Below are 16,265 nucleotides of genomic sequence, written 5' to 3' on the forward strand. Positions count from 1 at the left end.
CCGCCCAGCATTCTGCTCCTCCCACCTACGTTCTAACCTATCAGGTCAAGCAGCTTCTTTATTAAATCAACCAATGACCTTCCTCCATCAGTGATACAAATGCATAGCATATAAAGAATGTTTTCTTTCCCAGTACACTCTCCCTCAACTCCCCACACCTGCTCCCTCTTGTTGTCATGCCCACCACCGTTCACTCCTCTCCCGTCCACCTGGAATGACTATTCTACTTCCCCTTGACAGTGAGATTCATGTGCCCCTCCCCTTGAGTCTTCCTTGTTACTCAGCTTCTTTGGCTCTGTGGATTGTAGTATGGTTATTCTTTTACTTTATGGCTAATATCCACTTATGAGTGAGTACATACCATGTTTGTCTTTCTGTGTCTGGGTTATCCCACTCAAGATGGTCTTTTGTAGTTCCATCCATTTTCCAGCAAATTTCATGATGTCATTGTTTTTAACAGATGAGTAGTACTCCATTGTGTAAATGAACCGCATTTTCTTTATCCAATTTTTGGGCCCAACTTGAGACCCATACCAGGAGAGGCCCACTCCAGAAACTGCCTGGAAGACCAGGACCCAGAGGCTGAACAGCCCAGAGACCTAGGATAGAACCAAACATGACTGGTTTAAAAAAAAAAAAATCAATGAAATTGATCCTAATGATACTCTGCTATACTCATAGATCGTTGCCTAGCCCAGTTGTCATCAGAGACCCACAACCAAACATTAGGCTGACTTCTGGGAGTCCTGTGGAAGAGGAAGAGGAAAGATTATGGGAGCTATAACGGAAGGAGCTGGAACCTGCTTTTGGGACCCTCTCTTCCTACCTCATTGTCTCACCTAGCCTTACTAGGGAAGTTGGCGCCTAGTCTCCTTGGTATACTTGCTGTACCATGCCTGACTAATATTCATGGGAGGACTGCCCTTTTCTGAAGGGAAAGGAGGAGGGGGAGGGGTAGATGGAGGAGCCTTAAGGGGGTGTTAAAATGAGAGGATGGAGGGGAAGACATCAATTAATAATAATAATAATGTTTCCTGATATTTAAAAAAGCAACCTGATGCCAATCTCTTAGTAAAATTTAAGTTTCAATTTTATTCTGTGCCCTTTAAAGAATGTACATGCAGCACGGCTCTGGGAGAGCCAGGAGCACACTCCTCAGCTTGCTGGCTTGAATGGGCAGAGGTTATACCATCAGTCCATTTCCCAGTGTCTACTTAACACTGGCTTCCTTTGTATTTCTTCACTTGTTAGGGGAATACAGCAAGTGTTATTGAATGGTGAAACAAAACAAGTGTTATATCAGACACTGATGGCTTTTTAAAAAGTTGGAATAGGATGTCATTGGATGTTCCAAAGGCTGTCTGCTAGTATATATGTTCATGGGAGTCACTGCTTTAGTGGGAATTATATTGCTAGTCAAAGGAACTTTTTGTATCTGGTGTTCAAATCAATGTACATAAATGTATACCTAGAGGACCAGTTTTAGAGAGTAACTCCCCATGGGTCAGGGGAGTGACTGAAGAAAGGTCCTTTAAATATATATAGCCAGCCATAATTTTTCTTAGCAAATTAATTAGTGTTGATAATTTTCTTTGTAAGAGACCATTTATCTCTCTGATGTATCTTTAAGTATAATTTAGAAGGTGAGCTAGTTAATTTAGATATATAAAATGCCCTCAGAGGCATGAAATGTTATTTAGGACCGTACTGATACTTCTAAGATCTCTGCAGATTAGATCTTGAACAGCTGCAGAGCACATAGAAGTCATGATTCCTGTTGCTGTGAACTAACCTGAATAAAGTCTTTCATTTAGAGAGCTCACTGTTTGTCCAGTTTATGAATCCGTCAACTCATCTCTGAAAGGTTTATTCAGTTTAATACAGTCCAGCTTTGTGGTTGAGCACTCTAGAAACTGCTTTTGTGATTTAGGATGCATAAAAAGTTAAATTAATGTGGTAACTTTTAGAATCAGATAAAATCTACTTTAAATGATGTCTTTCTATAAAAATTTTGAGAACTTTGGATGTAGCTCAAACTTAACCTGTCATTTTGATACTGTCCTGGAACTTGCTGCTCTCAAACTTGTGGTGATACTTCTTACTTCTGTTTCCCAAGTTTTGGGTTACAGGACAGGTGTGTGCCACCATGTCTGACTCACATTTAACTGTCTATGAACTATAACACAGTAAGTAAAATCTGAGTATTATAAAGTTTCCTTTTTTCTTTGTGGTTTTAAAGTTTCTTTTTCTTACAGTGTTAAGTTAAACAGTGTGTTTCTTCTGTATGAGCTTGAAGAGCGCTGCCTGTCATTCTTTTCTTTCCCTTCTCTTGAGAGGCTCATTTCTTAGACCGTGTTGTACGTGAAATGTTCTACAAACACTTTAGAGTTAATGAGGCTGGAAATCAATTCATGATCTTATAAATTATATGTCACATCATCTGTTTCTTATTGGGGTATTTATATTGCTTTTTTTCCTCTCGAGACTTGCATGTTGCTTGGCATTTTCTGTTGCATACCTCTTTCTTTCAATAGGTAGTGAGTTCTTCAATTCACAGATCTTGACTTAGTTCAACTTTTACAAAAAATAATGTGCAGCATGAAATAAATTTCAGGAAATTTTTCTTTTTGTGGGGGACGGGGACGGGACATGTTTCTCTGTGTAACATCCCTATCTTGGAATTAGCTCTTGTAGACCTCGAACTCAGAGAGCTCTGCCTGCCTCTGCCTCCCAAGTGTTGAAATTAAAGGCGTGCGCCACCACTATCCGACTCAGGATTTTTTTTTCATTGTTTTGGAATAAACATAATCTCTTTCAGTCATGAAGGTAGCCAAATTTTACTAATTTTACTGAGGAATTTATTTGTAGTTAAAATGAATAGTTGAAGTATCATATTTTCCTATGTGAAAATTAAGGACCATAGAAATTTTGATCCAAACATTTTAAATCTACAGTGACAAAAACACCAAAGATTGGTATTATACATTAGGATCAGAGTAATATAAATGAAGTTTATTCATGTAGTCAGTGGATTTTTAGCATCAACTAAATGCTAACCACTCTGTTATAGCCTGTGCATATAGTACTTTATTAATAAACATGATCCTTACCTAATGGAACTTATAGTTTATAAACAGAAAAAATATTTAAATAAGAGAGTAACAGGATAGGAGGATTATGAATAAATAGGATTGCATGACCATAACTGAATGGAGGTATAGGTAGTGGTTAAAAAGAGGAAAAAGGTAAGGACTTACCCAGCTTATACACTCTAAATAGTTTCTTAGGTGTCCATGAAAAATTAACTTATTTTGGGTCTGAACGAGGAACTGGAAAAGAAAGAATGAGTCAAAGACTGTTTAGGTCATGATAATGGAGCCAGTTTGGAGAACCCCCTACAGACCGTATATATGACTACAATTAATTAGAATACATCCATAATTTAAAATATGAGTTTATAATGGGCCAGAACTGAACAATCAAATATTCTATTTTTCCATTAAAAACTGTATTTCAGGCCAGGCTATGGTAGTGCATGCCTTTAATTCTTGCTCTTGGGAAGCAAAGGCAGGCAGATCTCTGTGAGTTTGAGTCCAGCCTGGTCTACAGAGTGAGTGCCAGAACAGGCTCCAAAGCTACACAGAGAAACTCTGTCTCGGGGGTGGGAGGAACTGAATCTCAGGAGAACCAAATAGTTTAGAAAGATAGTTTATTCATGTAGAATTCCAACCTGTAAATAAATAATAACATTATTTTAGTAGAATGAAATGAATTACCAGTGCATTAAAATTGTCTGTCTTTTCTGCTTATACTTACGTTTGTTTAGGAAGTATAAGAGTCTTTAAAAGAAAGGGAGGTAAGAATTTGGCAGGTATGATTGTGAGATGCTAGGAAGGTATTTCATGTGGTGGAAATGACATGAGCAAAGTGCAGAAATGAGAAAAATACTGTTATGTAGCCAACAGGAACTTAGCAGTTGGGCTCCCCAGAGTATAAACAGTTAAGTGGAAGTACTGGAGATTATAGTCAAGATGAGTTCTCAGAATGCATAATACCTGGAAATAGTGAAACCCAACTATTCCAAGTTTAGGAAGAACTTAAGATCCAAAGGCGCTTTAGTTGTTGTTATGCATTGGATGATAGATGTGTAGATATATTTTCTCTCCTCATATTCAAGAGTTTTGCTGTAATTTAGAAATGTGGTCCATGCCTCAGCCAAGTTACAGTAGAAACCTTAGATGCCAGCTGTGTGATTAGTCAAATAGTTTGGTGATATGAAATGGATATTCCTTAAGTCCCACTTTTCTCATCCTTAAATATTTTTAACAGGGTATCCAGAAGTTGGCTAGTCAATATCTGAAGAGAGATTGGCCTGGAATAAAAAGTGATGATCGGAATGATTACAGGTAACTTACTAAAGTGTGTGTGTGTGTGTGTGTGTGTGTGTGTGTGTGTGTGTGTGTGTGTGTGCCAGAGCTCAACCTCAGATATCATTTCTCTAGAACCATCAACTTGTTTTCTAATACAGAGTCTCTTATTGGACCCTGAAGTTTGCCGATTAGACTAGGCTGGTTGGCCAGTAAGCCCTAGGGAGCATATTTTCTCTACCTCTCCAGTGTTGGGATTATAAGCATATGCCACTACACCCAGTTTTTTAATGTAGTTTCTGGGAATTGAACTCAGTTCTCATGCTTGCATGGCATGTACTTTGTACAGACTGAGTCGTGACTCCAGTTCCTTTCTTTGTTTTAAAGTTGTTTTACTCAGAGTTACAGTTAAATAATGTGATTGATACTCCAGTTTTTAAAAGGATTACCTTTTTCTTTGCCTGTTTTAAAGACATAATTATTTTAAAAATTATATTCCATAGCATGAATAAACTTTGTAAATTAGATTATTTCAACATATCTTAATCCAGAATTATATATGAATGCCCGCATATGGAATTGAAAGAACAGAGAAACAGGTTGTTTTCTTATGAATCTGTGATAATGGAACATTGTTGCAATAGTAATGAAGCAAGATTACACTGCTATCATGCTCATTGACTTGTTAAAATAAATCCTTAATTTTCAAACTTGATCTTTGTGAATGAGTATTTTAATAATGAGTGAGAAGTACTTTGTGTGTCGCATGATACTTAACATTGGAAATGTATGTATATAAGAGGGTGTGGAAAAGCTCACCAGTTTATGTTCCACATGAAACTTTTCAAGAAGGCCAGAAACAGCAGAATACAGATTTTGTCCTCAGTAACCTACCAGTATCTTGTGATTTTGTTTAGACTTTGATACCTTTTGGGGCATCAAAATTTGAAAATACTTACTGGTTTTTGTGCTCAGGGATGTCATTACTTTGGGAGGTAGAGAAGTCAAAAAATTCAGCATTTACCATCTTCTTGGAATTAAAGACCGTTTCCAACAAACAATAGTTAAAAAAAAAATGAGTAGTTAAGAGTCCAGTTTAAAGCCTAACTCAGAAAGCATGCAACTGAAACGTCCATGAAGACCAACATGAAAGCATTTCCTAAGAGGGGCTGGAGCCGGGCAGGGTAGAGCACAACTTTAATCCCAGTGTGATCTTTTGTGAATTCGAGGTCAGCCACGGCTGTTTCACAGAGAAACCTGTCTCGATCTCCTCCTTCCCCCAGAAAATGAACGGGGCTAGAAAATGGAATGTGAAAAGAAATCTAAAAATTATTTACACTGCCACAGTTCAGCTTGCATAGCTACAAAATAATAGATAGCATAATTTTAATATTAAAGTAAATAAGAAATAAAAATAAGAGTTTTTTATGAACTTATTAGTATGTAAACAGTTTGCTGAGGGGAAAGAGATATGGGGATCAAATACTAAGTAAAAGAGACAGTAAAGTAAAGCCCGTGATTAGGAAACAGGCTCTGCATGACTGATGTGAATCGGCCTTCCAGGAGAGACTGTGTTGCTGATGCAGGACTACAAGTGATGAATGAGGTGTATTCTAGGTGTTTTAACCCAACAGCTACTGAATATTTACTAAATGCCAGACACCTTGTAGGACTTTGCTCACATTCGTGATTATTAAAACAACCCAGTGAGGGAAATATAATTATTCTTATTTTATATAATAAGTTAGCTGTTAGAGTAAACTTTAGGATTAGAGACCTTTAAAGATATGGTGTCTGTTTTTCAGGAATTTACAGAAAGTAGTCACTATAAACAGATGTCAAATTTGGAAGTAGTAGAAGTGGATATGACAGAAAAACTTCAGTTTATAGCACTTAGTCTTAAGAAATGTGCAAGACGTTGCCAGACAGACAACTTGGTGAAAGGAATTGAGCAGGAGTAACATCTTGAAGATGTGGCGCCTAGGAAACAGTGACAGGCTCTTGTGAAATGTGTGGGTTAGAGGGTGATCCTGGCACTGGGTGGGGATGTGTAGGTAAGCATCATAAATGGCTTTCATGATCGTGCCTAGGGGAAGGTAACAGAGGCATTGAAGAATGTCAGTAGAGAAGCTCACAACTAACTCCACAGTCACAGTGCAAGGTAGAGTTGCACAAAAATGCCCAAAATATAAACCATTATAATTTATCTTCATCAGAATAATAAAAATTATACTAAAAATGAGGTTGTAAGGAAGATTTCAGAGGTTTCTAAGAGAGTGAAGCCAGAAGACTTACAGTTGATTTGGTGTGGGGTTTTGTCAGATTTATTCTGAAGCAATTATAGACAGCTTCCTCTGTAACTAAAATAGTTCTTGGCACAGAAGACACTTGATAAATATTTACTTACCTTCTTTTAAAAAAAGTAGAAAGGGAGGGAGGATTAAACAGTGACTTCCAGGGGCTTTCTTTCAGTCTTTCATATTATTTTATTTTCTTCCTTTAAGCTAGTAATATGATATCCAATTTTTGTGGTAACCGGTAGGTCTGCAAACAGACTTATCCAATTTACAGGCAAGACCGATGCTGCTTCTTGATTATAAATTCACCATGGACTCTGGTCATCCAGCCCAAGTCACTCCCTTGCCTGACTTTATCTCACTATATTGTATGGCCACTTCACTGAATCTCTTTCTAAATTTTAGCTTTTCCGTGGCTTCCATGATTTTGTCATGTTTTTTCATTTAGAATGTGTCTATAACCTTACTGCATTGGCACCACCTTTGGGCTCTGAGCCTTTTTGCCAGCACTGTTACTCCCAGAAGCTGTATTTCCTTTCCTCCCTTTTCCAGAGCCACATTTCCCCTTAGCGGCAACTTCTAAGCTTGCTCTTGAGCTCCCAACCGTTCTGGTGGTAGTAAACGGTCTACACCCAGAAATTCTAACTTAGGCAACTTAAAGGATGATGAAGGTATTCTGGAGAAGACAATAGAGAGATCATAACTGAGGGTAAAGTGGCAATTGCCAATTTAAAAAACTTAATTCCTTTTACTTTGGGAGATTATAATACAATTACATCATTTCCCCCCTTCCCTTTCATCTCTCCAAACCTTTCCATATACCCTTCCATTATCTCTTTCAAATTCATGGCTTTTTTCATTAATTACTGCTACATGTGTATATGTGTGTGTGTTTACACATTCACATATATTCGTAAATATGTAAGTATAGTTGGTTCAGAATATTATAATGTTACTTTATAGTTGTTTTCAGGGCTGGCCACTTGTTGTGCTCTTCCCTGGGGAAGATTATTTTTCCTGCTCTCAGTGTGCCTTAGTTGCCTGGAAATTCTTTGCAGACTTGAGGTGTCATGGGGTTTCCCTTCACCCGCTTGTCAGTTGGAGCTGTCCTTGTTCAGCTCATGTTTAGACAGTGCTATTGGTGAGACTTTATGGGTATAGCTTCTGATATTTTTGGAGACACAGTCTTACAGAAAAGTCCATGATCTTCTATATTTTTATGTTATTTTATTTTTTTAAAAATAAAACAAACTATCTTTTTTTCATTTTACATACCAATCCAAGTTCTCAGTCCCTCCCCTCTTCCCATCTCCTCCACACACACCCCCCCATCCACTCCTCAGAGAGGGTAAGGCACATTGCTTTGGGGAAGGTTCAAGACCCTCCCTACTGCTATATCTAGGCTAAACAAGGTATACATCCAAAGAGAACAGGTTCTCAAAAAGCAATAGGGATAAATCTGGTGCCACTGCCAGTGCCAGTGGCCCCTCAGTCTGCCCCAAGCATACAACTGTCACCCATATTCAGAGAGACTAGTTTGGTCCTATTCTGGTTCCTTCCCTGTCTGGCTGGAGTTAGTGAGCTCCCATTAGCTCAGGTAAACTGTTTCAGTGTGTGTCCCCCTCATGACCTTGAAAACAGCTTGATGTTGGCAGAAAAACAGGCAAGTTGACTAATGGATATTAATCCACACACCTATGAACAGCTGATTTTTGACAAAGAAGCTAAAAGTATGCAATGAAAATAAGAAAGCATGTTCAACAAATGGTGCTGGCATAATTGGATGTCAACATGTAAAAAGAATGCAAATAGATCCATATCTATCCCCATGTACAAAACTCAAGTCCAAATGGATTAAAGACTTCAATATAAATCTGACCACACTGAACCTGATAGAAGAAAAAGTGGGAAGTAGACCTTAAATGCATGACCACAGAAGAACACTTCTAAACATAACACCAGTAGCACAGACACTGAGAGCAACAATAAATAAATGGGACCTCCTGAAACTGAGAAACTTCTAGAAAGAAAAGGATAGTCAATAAGACAAAAAGACAACCTACTGAATGGGAAAAGATCTTCACTAACCCCACATCAGACAGGACTGATCTCCAAAACATATGAAGAACTCAAGAAATTAGACATCAAAATTCCAAATAACCTAATTAAAAATGGGAGAACTAAACAGAGAACTCTCAACAGAAGAATCTCAGATGGCCAAAAGACACTTAAAGAAATGTTCAACATCTTTAGGCATCAGAGAAATGCAAATCCAAACAACTCTGAGATACCATCTTACACTAATCAGAATAGCAAAGATCAAAAACACCAATGATAGCTTATGCTGGAGAGGATGTGGAGTAAGGAGAACACTTCTCTATTGCTGGTGAGAATACAGACTTGTACAACCACTCTGGAAATCAGTATGGTGGTTTCTCAGAAAACTGGGAATCAACCTACCTTAGGACACAGCAGTATCTCTCTTGAGCATATACCCAAAGAATGTTCAATCATACTACAAGGACCTTTCTTCAGCTATGTGCATAGCAGCTTTATTTGTAATAGCCAGAACCTGGAAACAGCCTAAAGGCCCTTCAACCAAAGAATAGATAAAGAAAATGTGGTACATTTACACAATGGAGTACTACTCGGCAGTAAAATACAATGACATCTTGAAATTTGTGTGCAAATAGATACAACTAAAAACAAATCCTGCATGAGGTAACCCAGACCCAGAAAGATGAACATGGTATATACCCACTCGTAATACTAGCTGTAAAGCAAAGGATTACGAGTCTATAGTCCATGACCCTAGAGAAGCTAAGTAACAAGATGAATCCTAAGAAAAACATACATAGATCCACCTGGAAAGGGAAATAGAAAAGAGCTTCTGACAAAATTGGGGGTATGGGGTGGGGGAAGAAAGGAGAGTGGAAGGGGAAGAGGACGGGAGAAGGATAACGTGAGAAAAGGATAGTCAAGATTGAGGAAAGAAAGAGATGGAGAGCAAGGAAAGAGATACTTTGATTGAGGGAGCCATTATGGAGCTAGCAAGAAATCTGGCACTGGAGAAATTCCTAGGAATCCACAAGGATGATCCAAGCTAAGACCCTAAGCAATAGAGGGGAGGATACCCAAATTGGACTTGCCCTGTAGTCAGTCAGGTTGATGAATAGCGTAGATGTCACCATAGAACCTTCATCCAGCAACTGATGGGAACAGAGGCAGGGACCCGCAGCAGAGGACTGGGCTGAGCTCCCAAAGTCCAATTGAAGAATGGGAGGAGTCAGATATGAGCAAAGAGATCCTCTATCTTTTAAAAATCTCCTGCCCCCTCTTCTGAGCCTCAGGTGCCTGAGTGTCTTGTAGAGCTATCTGTTGGGAATGGAACTGCCAATTTTTATTTATTTATTTATTTGAAGCTTATTTTGTTTTAGTTTTAGTAATTTCAGCTTCCTGTTTAGTTAATTTATAGTTTGGTTTAGTTTAGAAATTTTTATCAAAGTAATATATGATTATCATTAGTTAAATAGTAAGAGTATAAACAATACAAAGTCAGCCTCTTCTTTTCCTCGTATCGTCTACTCACATACATTCCCTAACTAATTGCTATAAGAGGCATGTGATCTTTACTTTCATCTTTTTTCTATGTGATTTATTCATGACCATAATACTTACAGCTTTGTTTTTTCTTTTTAAGATTTGTTTATTATGTATACAATGTTCTGCCTGCATGTATGCCTGCAGGCCAGAAGAGGGCACCAGTTCTTGTTATGGATGGTTGTGAGCCACCATGTGGTTGCTGGGAATTGAAATCGGGACTCTGGGAGAGCAGCCAGTACTCTTAACCTCTGAGCCATCTCTCCAGCTTTGATTTTTGATTTTTGTTTTTGTTTTGTTTTGTCATTTTTTATTTTGTCTGTTTGTTTGCTTTTTGGTTTTTTTGAGACAGGGTCTCTTTGTGTAACAGATCTGGCTGGAACTCATTTTGTAGACCAGGCTGGCCTTGATCCACCTGCTTCTGCCTCCTGAGTGCTGGGATTATAGGTGTGCGCCACCACTGCCCACCTAGCTTTGTTATTTTTAACAGGACTTAGAGCTATCTGTGTTCCTATGGATGTCTCTCTGCCAGCAAGTGTGCATATGCCTACACTGCACAAAATCTACTTTAGACAGCCTTTCACAGCTGTGTTCATTTTTTAATGGTTTTAATGTCAGAGTATGCATGATCCATGTCTCATATTTGTTTCCCTGTTGGTAGTTAATTAGTATTATTAATAATGCTGTAATAAATAAATCTCCTGTGCTCACAAATACATCTTTGTTTACTGTGAAAGTGTGACTATGTCTGTGGGTTAAATTCTCAGAGAATGATATTCTGAATAATAGTTTAGTACATTCAGAATGGTGATATTAGAAATTGTCTACCATAAATTCTTTATCAATGTATTTTTATATTTATTCAAATGTTTATTTAAAATTACTCTTTTCTATTACTTGAGTCATTCATTTTCATCAGCATGCCTGATTGGACCTTTATTTCATTTACCAGTGTGATGATGCATGTACCATTAATGCTGTGATACCACCCCATTGACGTGAAAACTAGACTTTTGTAATATTATCTCTGGGGGTATTTTTTATATTCTTTGCAGGTAGTTTTTTTGTGCTTACACTGTCAGTACTCCTCAAAGTTCCCTCCTCAGCTTTCTAGAGATTTCCCTCATCAAACCTGGTTTTAAATATTTTCTATATGGCCTAGAGAAATGGATTAGTGGTTATAAACACTGGCTGCTCTGCCAAAGGTCCTGGGTTCAGTTCCTGGCACCCACGTGTCAGTTCACAACAGTCCATTACTGAAGTCCCTTGGGACCCTATGCCCTCTTCTGATGTGTAGACAGATATCCAGACAAAACAACTATATAAAATAAATAAATATTCTCTGTAAACTGGCACTAACATTTTTATTAGAAAATATGGTTCATTCTAAAACCGAAGATCAGATGTCTTCTACTTCTCTAGATTTTATCTTCTCTATGTTGTTGGCTGCTTCTCTCTGCCCACAATTGCTCCCTTTCACAATTCCATTTGCTATAGCAACAAAGTGCCTTTACCTTTCATCATGACTATCTTCATCTCTGCTAGTGTCCTCCATTCCCTTTGCAATCTTTCTCCCTCCTCTTCTATATAGTTCCTTGAGCTCTGAGGTGGGGGATTTGATGGAACCCTCCCTTTTAGACTCTCTCTCCCATCTACTGCCAAAAAACCTCTCTGAAGTTAACTGGATAACACACTGATTTGATAATATAACAGGATATCGTTAGAAATCTGTTTATTGATTTCTTTTTTCAGACTAGTAAGTGTTTGGATTTTCCCTAGTTCTCTGGGCTATCTAGTCTCTGGTTCTTGGTTAGCCAAGCAGTATCAAGGATGGGTTCCTTCTTGTGAAGTCACATCAGACATTGGTTGGGTACTCCTACAAGTTCTGTGCCACTATCACCCTAGCATATTTTGCAAGCAGGACAGATTGTAGGTCAAAAGTTTTGTTCCTGGGATGGTGTCCACATTTCTCTTTCAGTAGCCTGCAAAGTACCTTCCCTCACCAAGGAGACTAGCTAGAATGTAGGAATGAGGGCTCCTGGCCGGTACCAGCACGACAGACATCTCCATCTTCAGTGAATTGTGTGGGTGTTGTCCTTGGCAATGGGGTCCCACTGTCTGATTGTAGAGAGCAACTTTTTGTTTTACCAACAACCTGGGTTGTTTGGGGATTTCCATAGAACCCCCTTGACCAACAACTCAATTAATACAATATAGTCCCACCACTGGAAGCCATTCTTAGCTACAAGAGATGACCAGTCACTTTCATAGATTCCAGGAAACTTCTACTGCACTAGGTTTCTTCACAACCCTCAGGTGCCCCCCATATGCATATGTTTCTCCCCACACTCTCTCTCTCCACCCCATCTCCACCCCTCACCTGTCCCTAGTTCACCCATAAGACATTTGCCCTTCCCAGGGAGATTGCTGAGTCCCCTCTAGACCCTTCTTTCTGGGTCTAGTGATTATAGCTTGGTTATCATTTGCTTAATTGCTAATGATACTTTATAAATGAATACATACCCTATTTATCTTTCTGAGTCTGTCTTACCTCACTCAGGATGATTTTTTTCTATTTCTATCTGTTTACCTACAAATTTTATGATGTCATTTTTAAACAATAATCTTCATTTTAAAACAGTAAACTCAGTAAGCTAAGTAACACTCCTTTGTGCAAATGTAATTTAACACCCCACAAATAATATAAAGAACACTCACTCACTCATATTCTTTACTCAGGTGCCCCAGTGGCAACACCCTATACTACCATAACAAGGAAGTAGATACTGATACTGCCTGACAGTATTAAATTCTGCCTAGTTTTCTGATGTTGAGATTGAAGTAGTAGGTATTGTATTGTATTGTAGGGACAGGACAGAGGCAGATGTCAGGAGACCTTTACATTAATCCAGGCACAAGATGATAGTGGCGTACAGCAGATGGGGGCAATGCTGGAGGTCATTAGTGATCAGATTCTGTTCTGTAAGTTCAAGCAAACAAAATTCCTTGATGAAACATTTGTGAAATGTAAGAGGGAAAAAAAAGAACCAATGTTTCAGTGACCATCACGTGATTAAATAGTTTGCCAGAACTGAGTCTAGGAAAATTAAGTTTGTTCTTGGATGTATTAGGTATACAGTGTTTATAAATATCTAATGTATAATCAATCAATCAGTAGTTGAAGATTAGGGAAGGTGTGTGGAAAGATCTTAAAAGATCAGGAATTGTCAGCATAGTGATGTATTTAAATCATGAGCCTGGATGAACTAATATTGAGAGAAACTGGATAGACTCTGGGACACTGTAGCGTTTATTGGGCTGAAGATACCGAGAAACCAACAACAGACTGTGAGAGTAGCTAGTGAGGTGGAGCGAGTCAGCAAGAATGGTGTCCTGGGAGCTTGGTGTTTTCACCTTCTTATTAGTGAATGGAAGCAATAAAAACGTGTGGGGTTTTTACATGGTTATGTTGCTTGAACTTGAACCAGGCGTTGTGGTGGATCCTTATAATTCCCAACATTATGGGAAGCTGAGGCCAAGGTATCATGGCAAGTTCAAGGACGGGTTGAGCTTCATATTAAAGTTTAGGCCAGCCAGGGCTGTAGAATGAGACCCTGTCTAAAAAAAAACTGATCTAGAACTTAAACCCAAGTGTTATACTGGTATCTGAATTCTATGTCTTTTAATAAGGACCTCATTGTTTAGGGTATGTTTGCTCCTAGAAATCTAGTAACTTTAAAAGATGTTTTTAGTGAAAAGATCTCTCTTTATAGTACATTTCAGATGACCTACATTTGTAAACAGAACCTGTGCTTTTATTTCCCAGCCATCCAGACCTGATTAATCACGCAAAAAGTATATGAATTGCAACACTGTTTGGCCAATGGCTCAGACATATGCCTAGCTAGCTGTTACATCATCAATTAACCCATTTCTATTAGTCTATGTATTGCATGTGGCCGTGGCATTACCTCATTTTCTACGTGTCTTGTTTTCTTGGCAACTGGCTGACGTCTATAGACTGAGCCTTTCCTCTTCCTAGAATTCTCCTAGTCTGGTCACCCACCTGTACTTTCTGTCTGGCTACTGTCCAGTCAGCGTTTAATTAAATCAATACAAGTGACAAAGATTTACAGGGTACAAGAGCATTATCCCACAGCACTTCCCCTTTTTTTTCTTTTCAAAACAAGAACTCTGAATCTAATCAGCTTTTTTCCTGACCATTATCAAAAACAACTTATAACCAACACTAAACAAAGACAAGCATCCATAATCCATTTTTTGGGAGTATGGATGTAGTTTTCTAGGCTACTTCCTGCTGATTGAGAGTGCTGATAATCTTATGGGGGTAACCAAAGAAAATTAAGGATGATGGTCAAGTCCTGACTGGAGTATTCTTTGAGACTAGATCATCTCAGCCAACAGTCTTGAGGCTATTCTGGGTGTAGAACTCAGAGGAAACTGCAACAGAGTCGCTCTGAAACATTAGGTCATCTGGCCATCCCTGCTCCTGTCAGAAATTGTGCATGGGGTTCTTCCTTGATCAAACCTGAATGAAGCCACAGCCTCTCATTTCCTGTGGAAACAAAAGCAAAAGTTCTTCTTCGAAATAATATATCTTTTGACTTAAAATTTGAATCCAGGGCATTTTCAAAATATATAGCTTAGATCAGTCCAGCAGCATTTATAATCAAATGTCTTTTAGCAGCTGTTGCTCCTTCCTCAGCAGTCAAACAATTCAAAGACAACACAATAACATACAATATCCAGATTCTCTGTATATTTTCCATCTTTACATGGTTTTAATTTTTCTTTTCTTTTTATTTTCAATTGCTGGGTTTTTAAAAAATTTTAATACAATGTTTATTGATATTTATTGAGTTCTACATTTTTCTCTGTTCCCCTCCCTGCCTCTCCCCTCCCCTTTCAACCCTCCCCCAAGGTCTCCATGCTCCCAATTTACTAAGGAGATCTTGTCTTTTTCTACTTTCAGCTTCCCATGTAGATTAGATCTATGTAAGTCTATCTAAGTGTCCTCATTGTTGTCTAAGTTCTCTGGGATTGTGGTTTGTAGGCTGGTTTTCTTTGATTTCTGTTTAAAAACCACCTATGAGTGAGTACCTGTGATAATTGTCTTTCTGTGTCTGGGTTACCACATTCAATCAAAATAATGTTTCCTAGTTGCATCCATTTTCCTGGAAATTCAAGCTGTAATTTTTTTCTGCTATGTAGTACTCCATTGTATAAATGTACCACATTTTTCTTATCCATTTTTTGATCGAGGGGCATTTAGGATATTTCCAGATTCTGGCTATGACAAACAAAGCTGCTATACATAGTTGAACACATGTCCTTGTGGTACAATTGAGCATCCTTTGGATATATACCGAAAAGTGGTATTACTGGGTCTTGAGGAAGGTTGTTTCCTAATATTGTGAGAAATTACCACACTGATATCCAAAGCGGTTGTACCAGCTTGCATTCCCACCAACAATGCAGAAGTGTTCCCTTTTCCCCATAACCTCTCCAGCATAAGATGTCATCAGTGTTTTTGATTTTGGCCATTCTTACAGGTGTAAGATGGAATCTCAGAGTTGTTTTGATTTGTATTTCTCTGATGACTAAGGATGTTGAACATTTCCTTTAGTGTCTTTAAGCCATTTTAAATTCCTCTGTTGAGAGTTCTCTGTTTAGGTCTGTACTCCATTTTTTTTATTGGATTATTTGTTCTTTTGATGACTGATTTTTTTGAGTTCTTTGTATATTTTGGAGATCAGACCTCTGTCTGATGTGAGGTTGGTAAAGATCTTTTCCCATTCTGTACGCTGTCATTTTGTCTTGTTGACAGTGTTCTTTGCTTTTCAGAAGCTTTTCAGTTTCAGGAGGTCCCATTTATTAATTGTTTCTCTCTGTGTCTGTGCTGCTGGGGTCATATTTAAGAAGTGGTTGCTTGTGCCAGTGAGTTCAAGTGTACTTCCTACTTTCTCTTCTTTTTTTTTTT

The 16,265-nt window shown here is 38.3% G+C and overlaps 1 protein-coding gene across 2 annotated transcripts in view; it reads left to right on the forward strand.

Moving 5' to 3' along the window:
* Positions 1-16,265, forward strand: part of Fchsd2 (FCH and double SH3 domains 2) — a 213,763-nt gene that overhangs the window by 84,564 nt on the left and 112,934 nt on the right. For both annotated transcript variants that reach the window (XM_005368781.2, XM_005368782.2), the window contains exon 4: positions 4,330-4,406. In XM_005368781.2, coding sequence (XP_005368838.1) covers positions 4,330-4,406 — 77 coding nt within the window. The remainder of the gene's footprint in view (positions 1-4,329; positions 4,407-16,265) is intronic.

The sequence above is a fragment of the Microtus ochrogaster genome, unplaced genomic scaffold (assembly GCF_000317375.1).
Source record: "Microtus ochrogaster isolate Prairie Vole_2 unplaced genomic scaffold, MicOch1.0 UNK41, whole genome shotgun sequence".
Classification (NCBI taxonomy): domain Eukaryota; kingdom Metazoa; phylum Chordata; class Mammalia; order Rodentia; family Cricetidae; genus Microtus; species Microtus ochrogaster.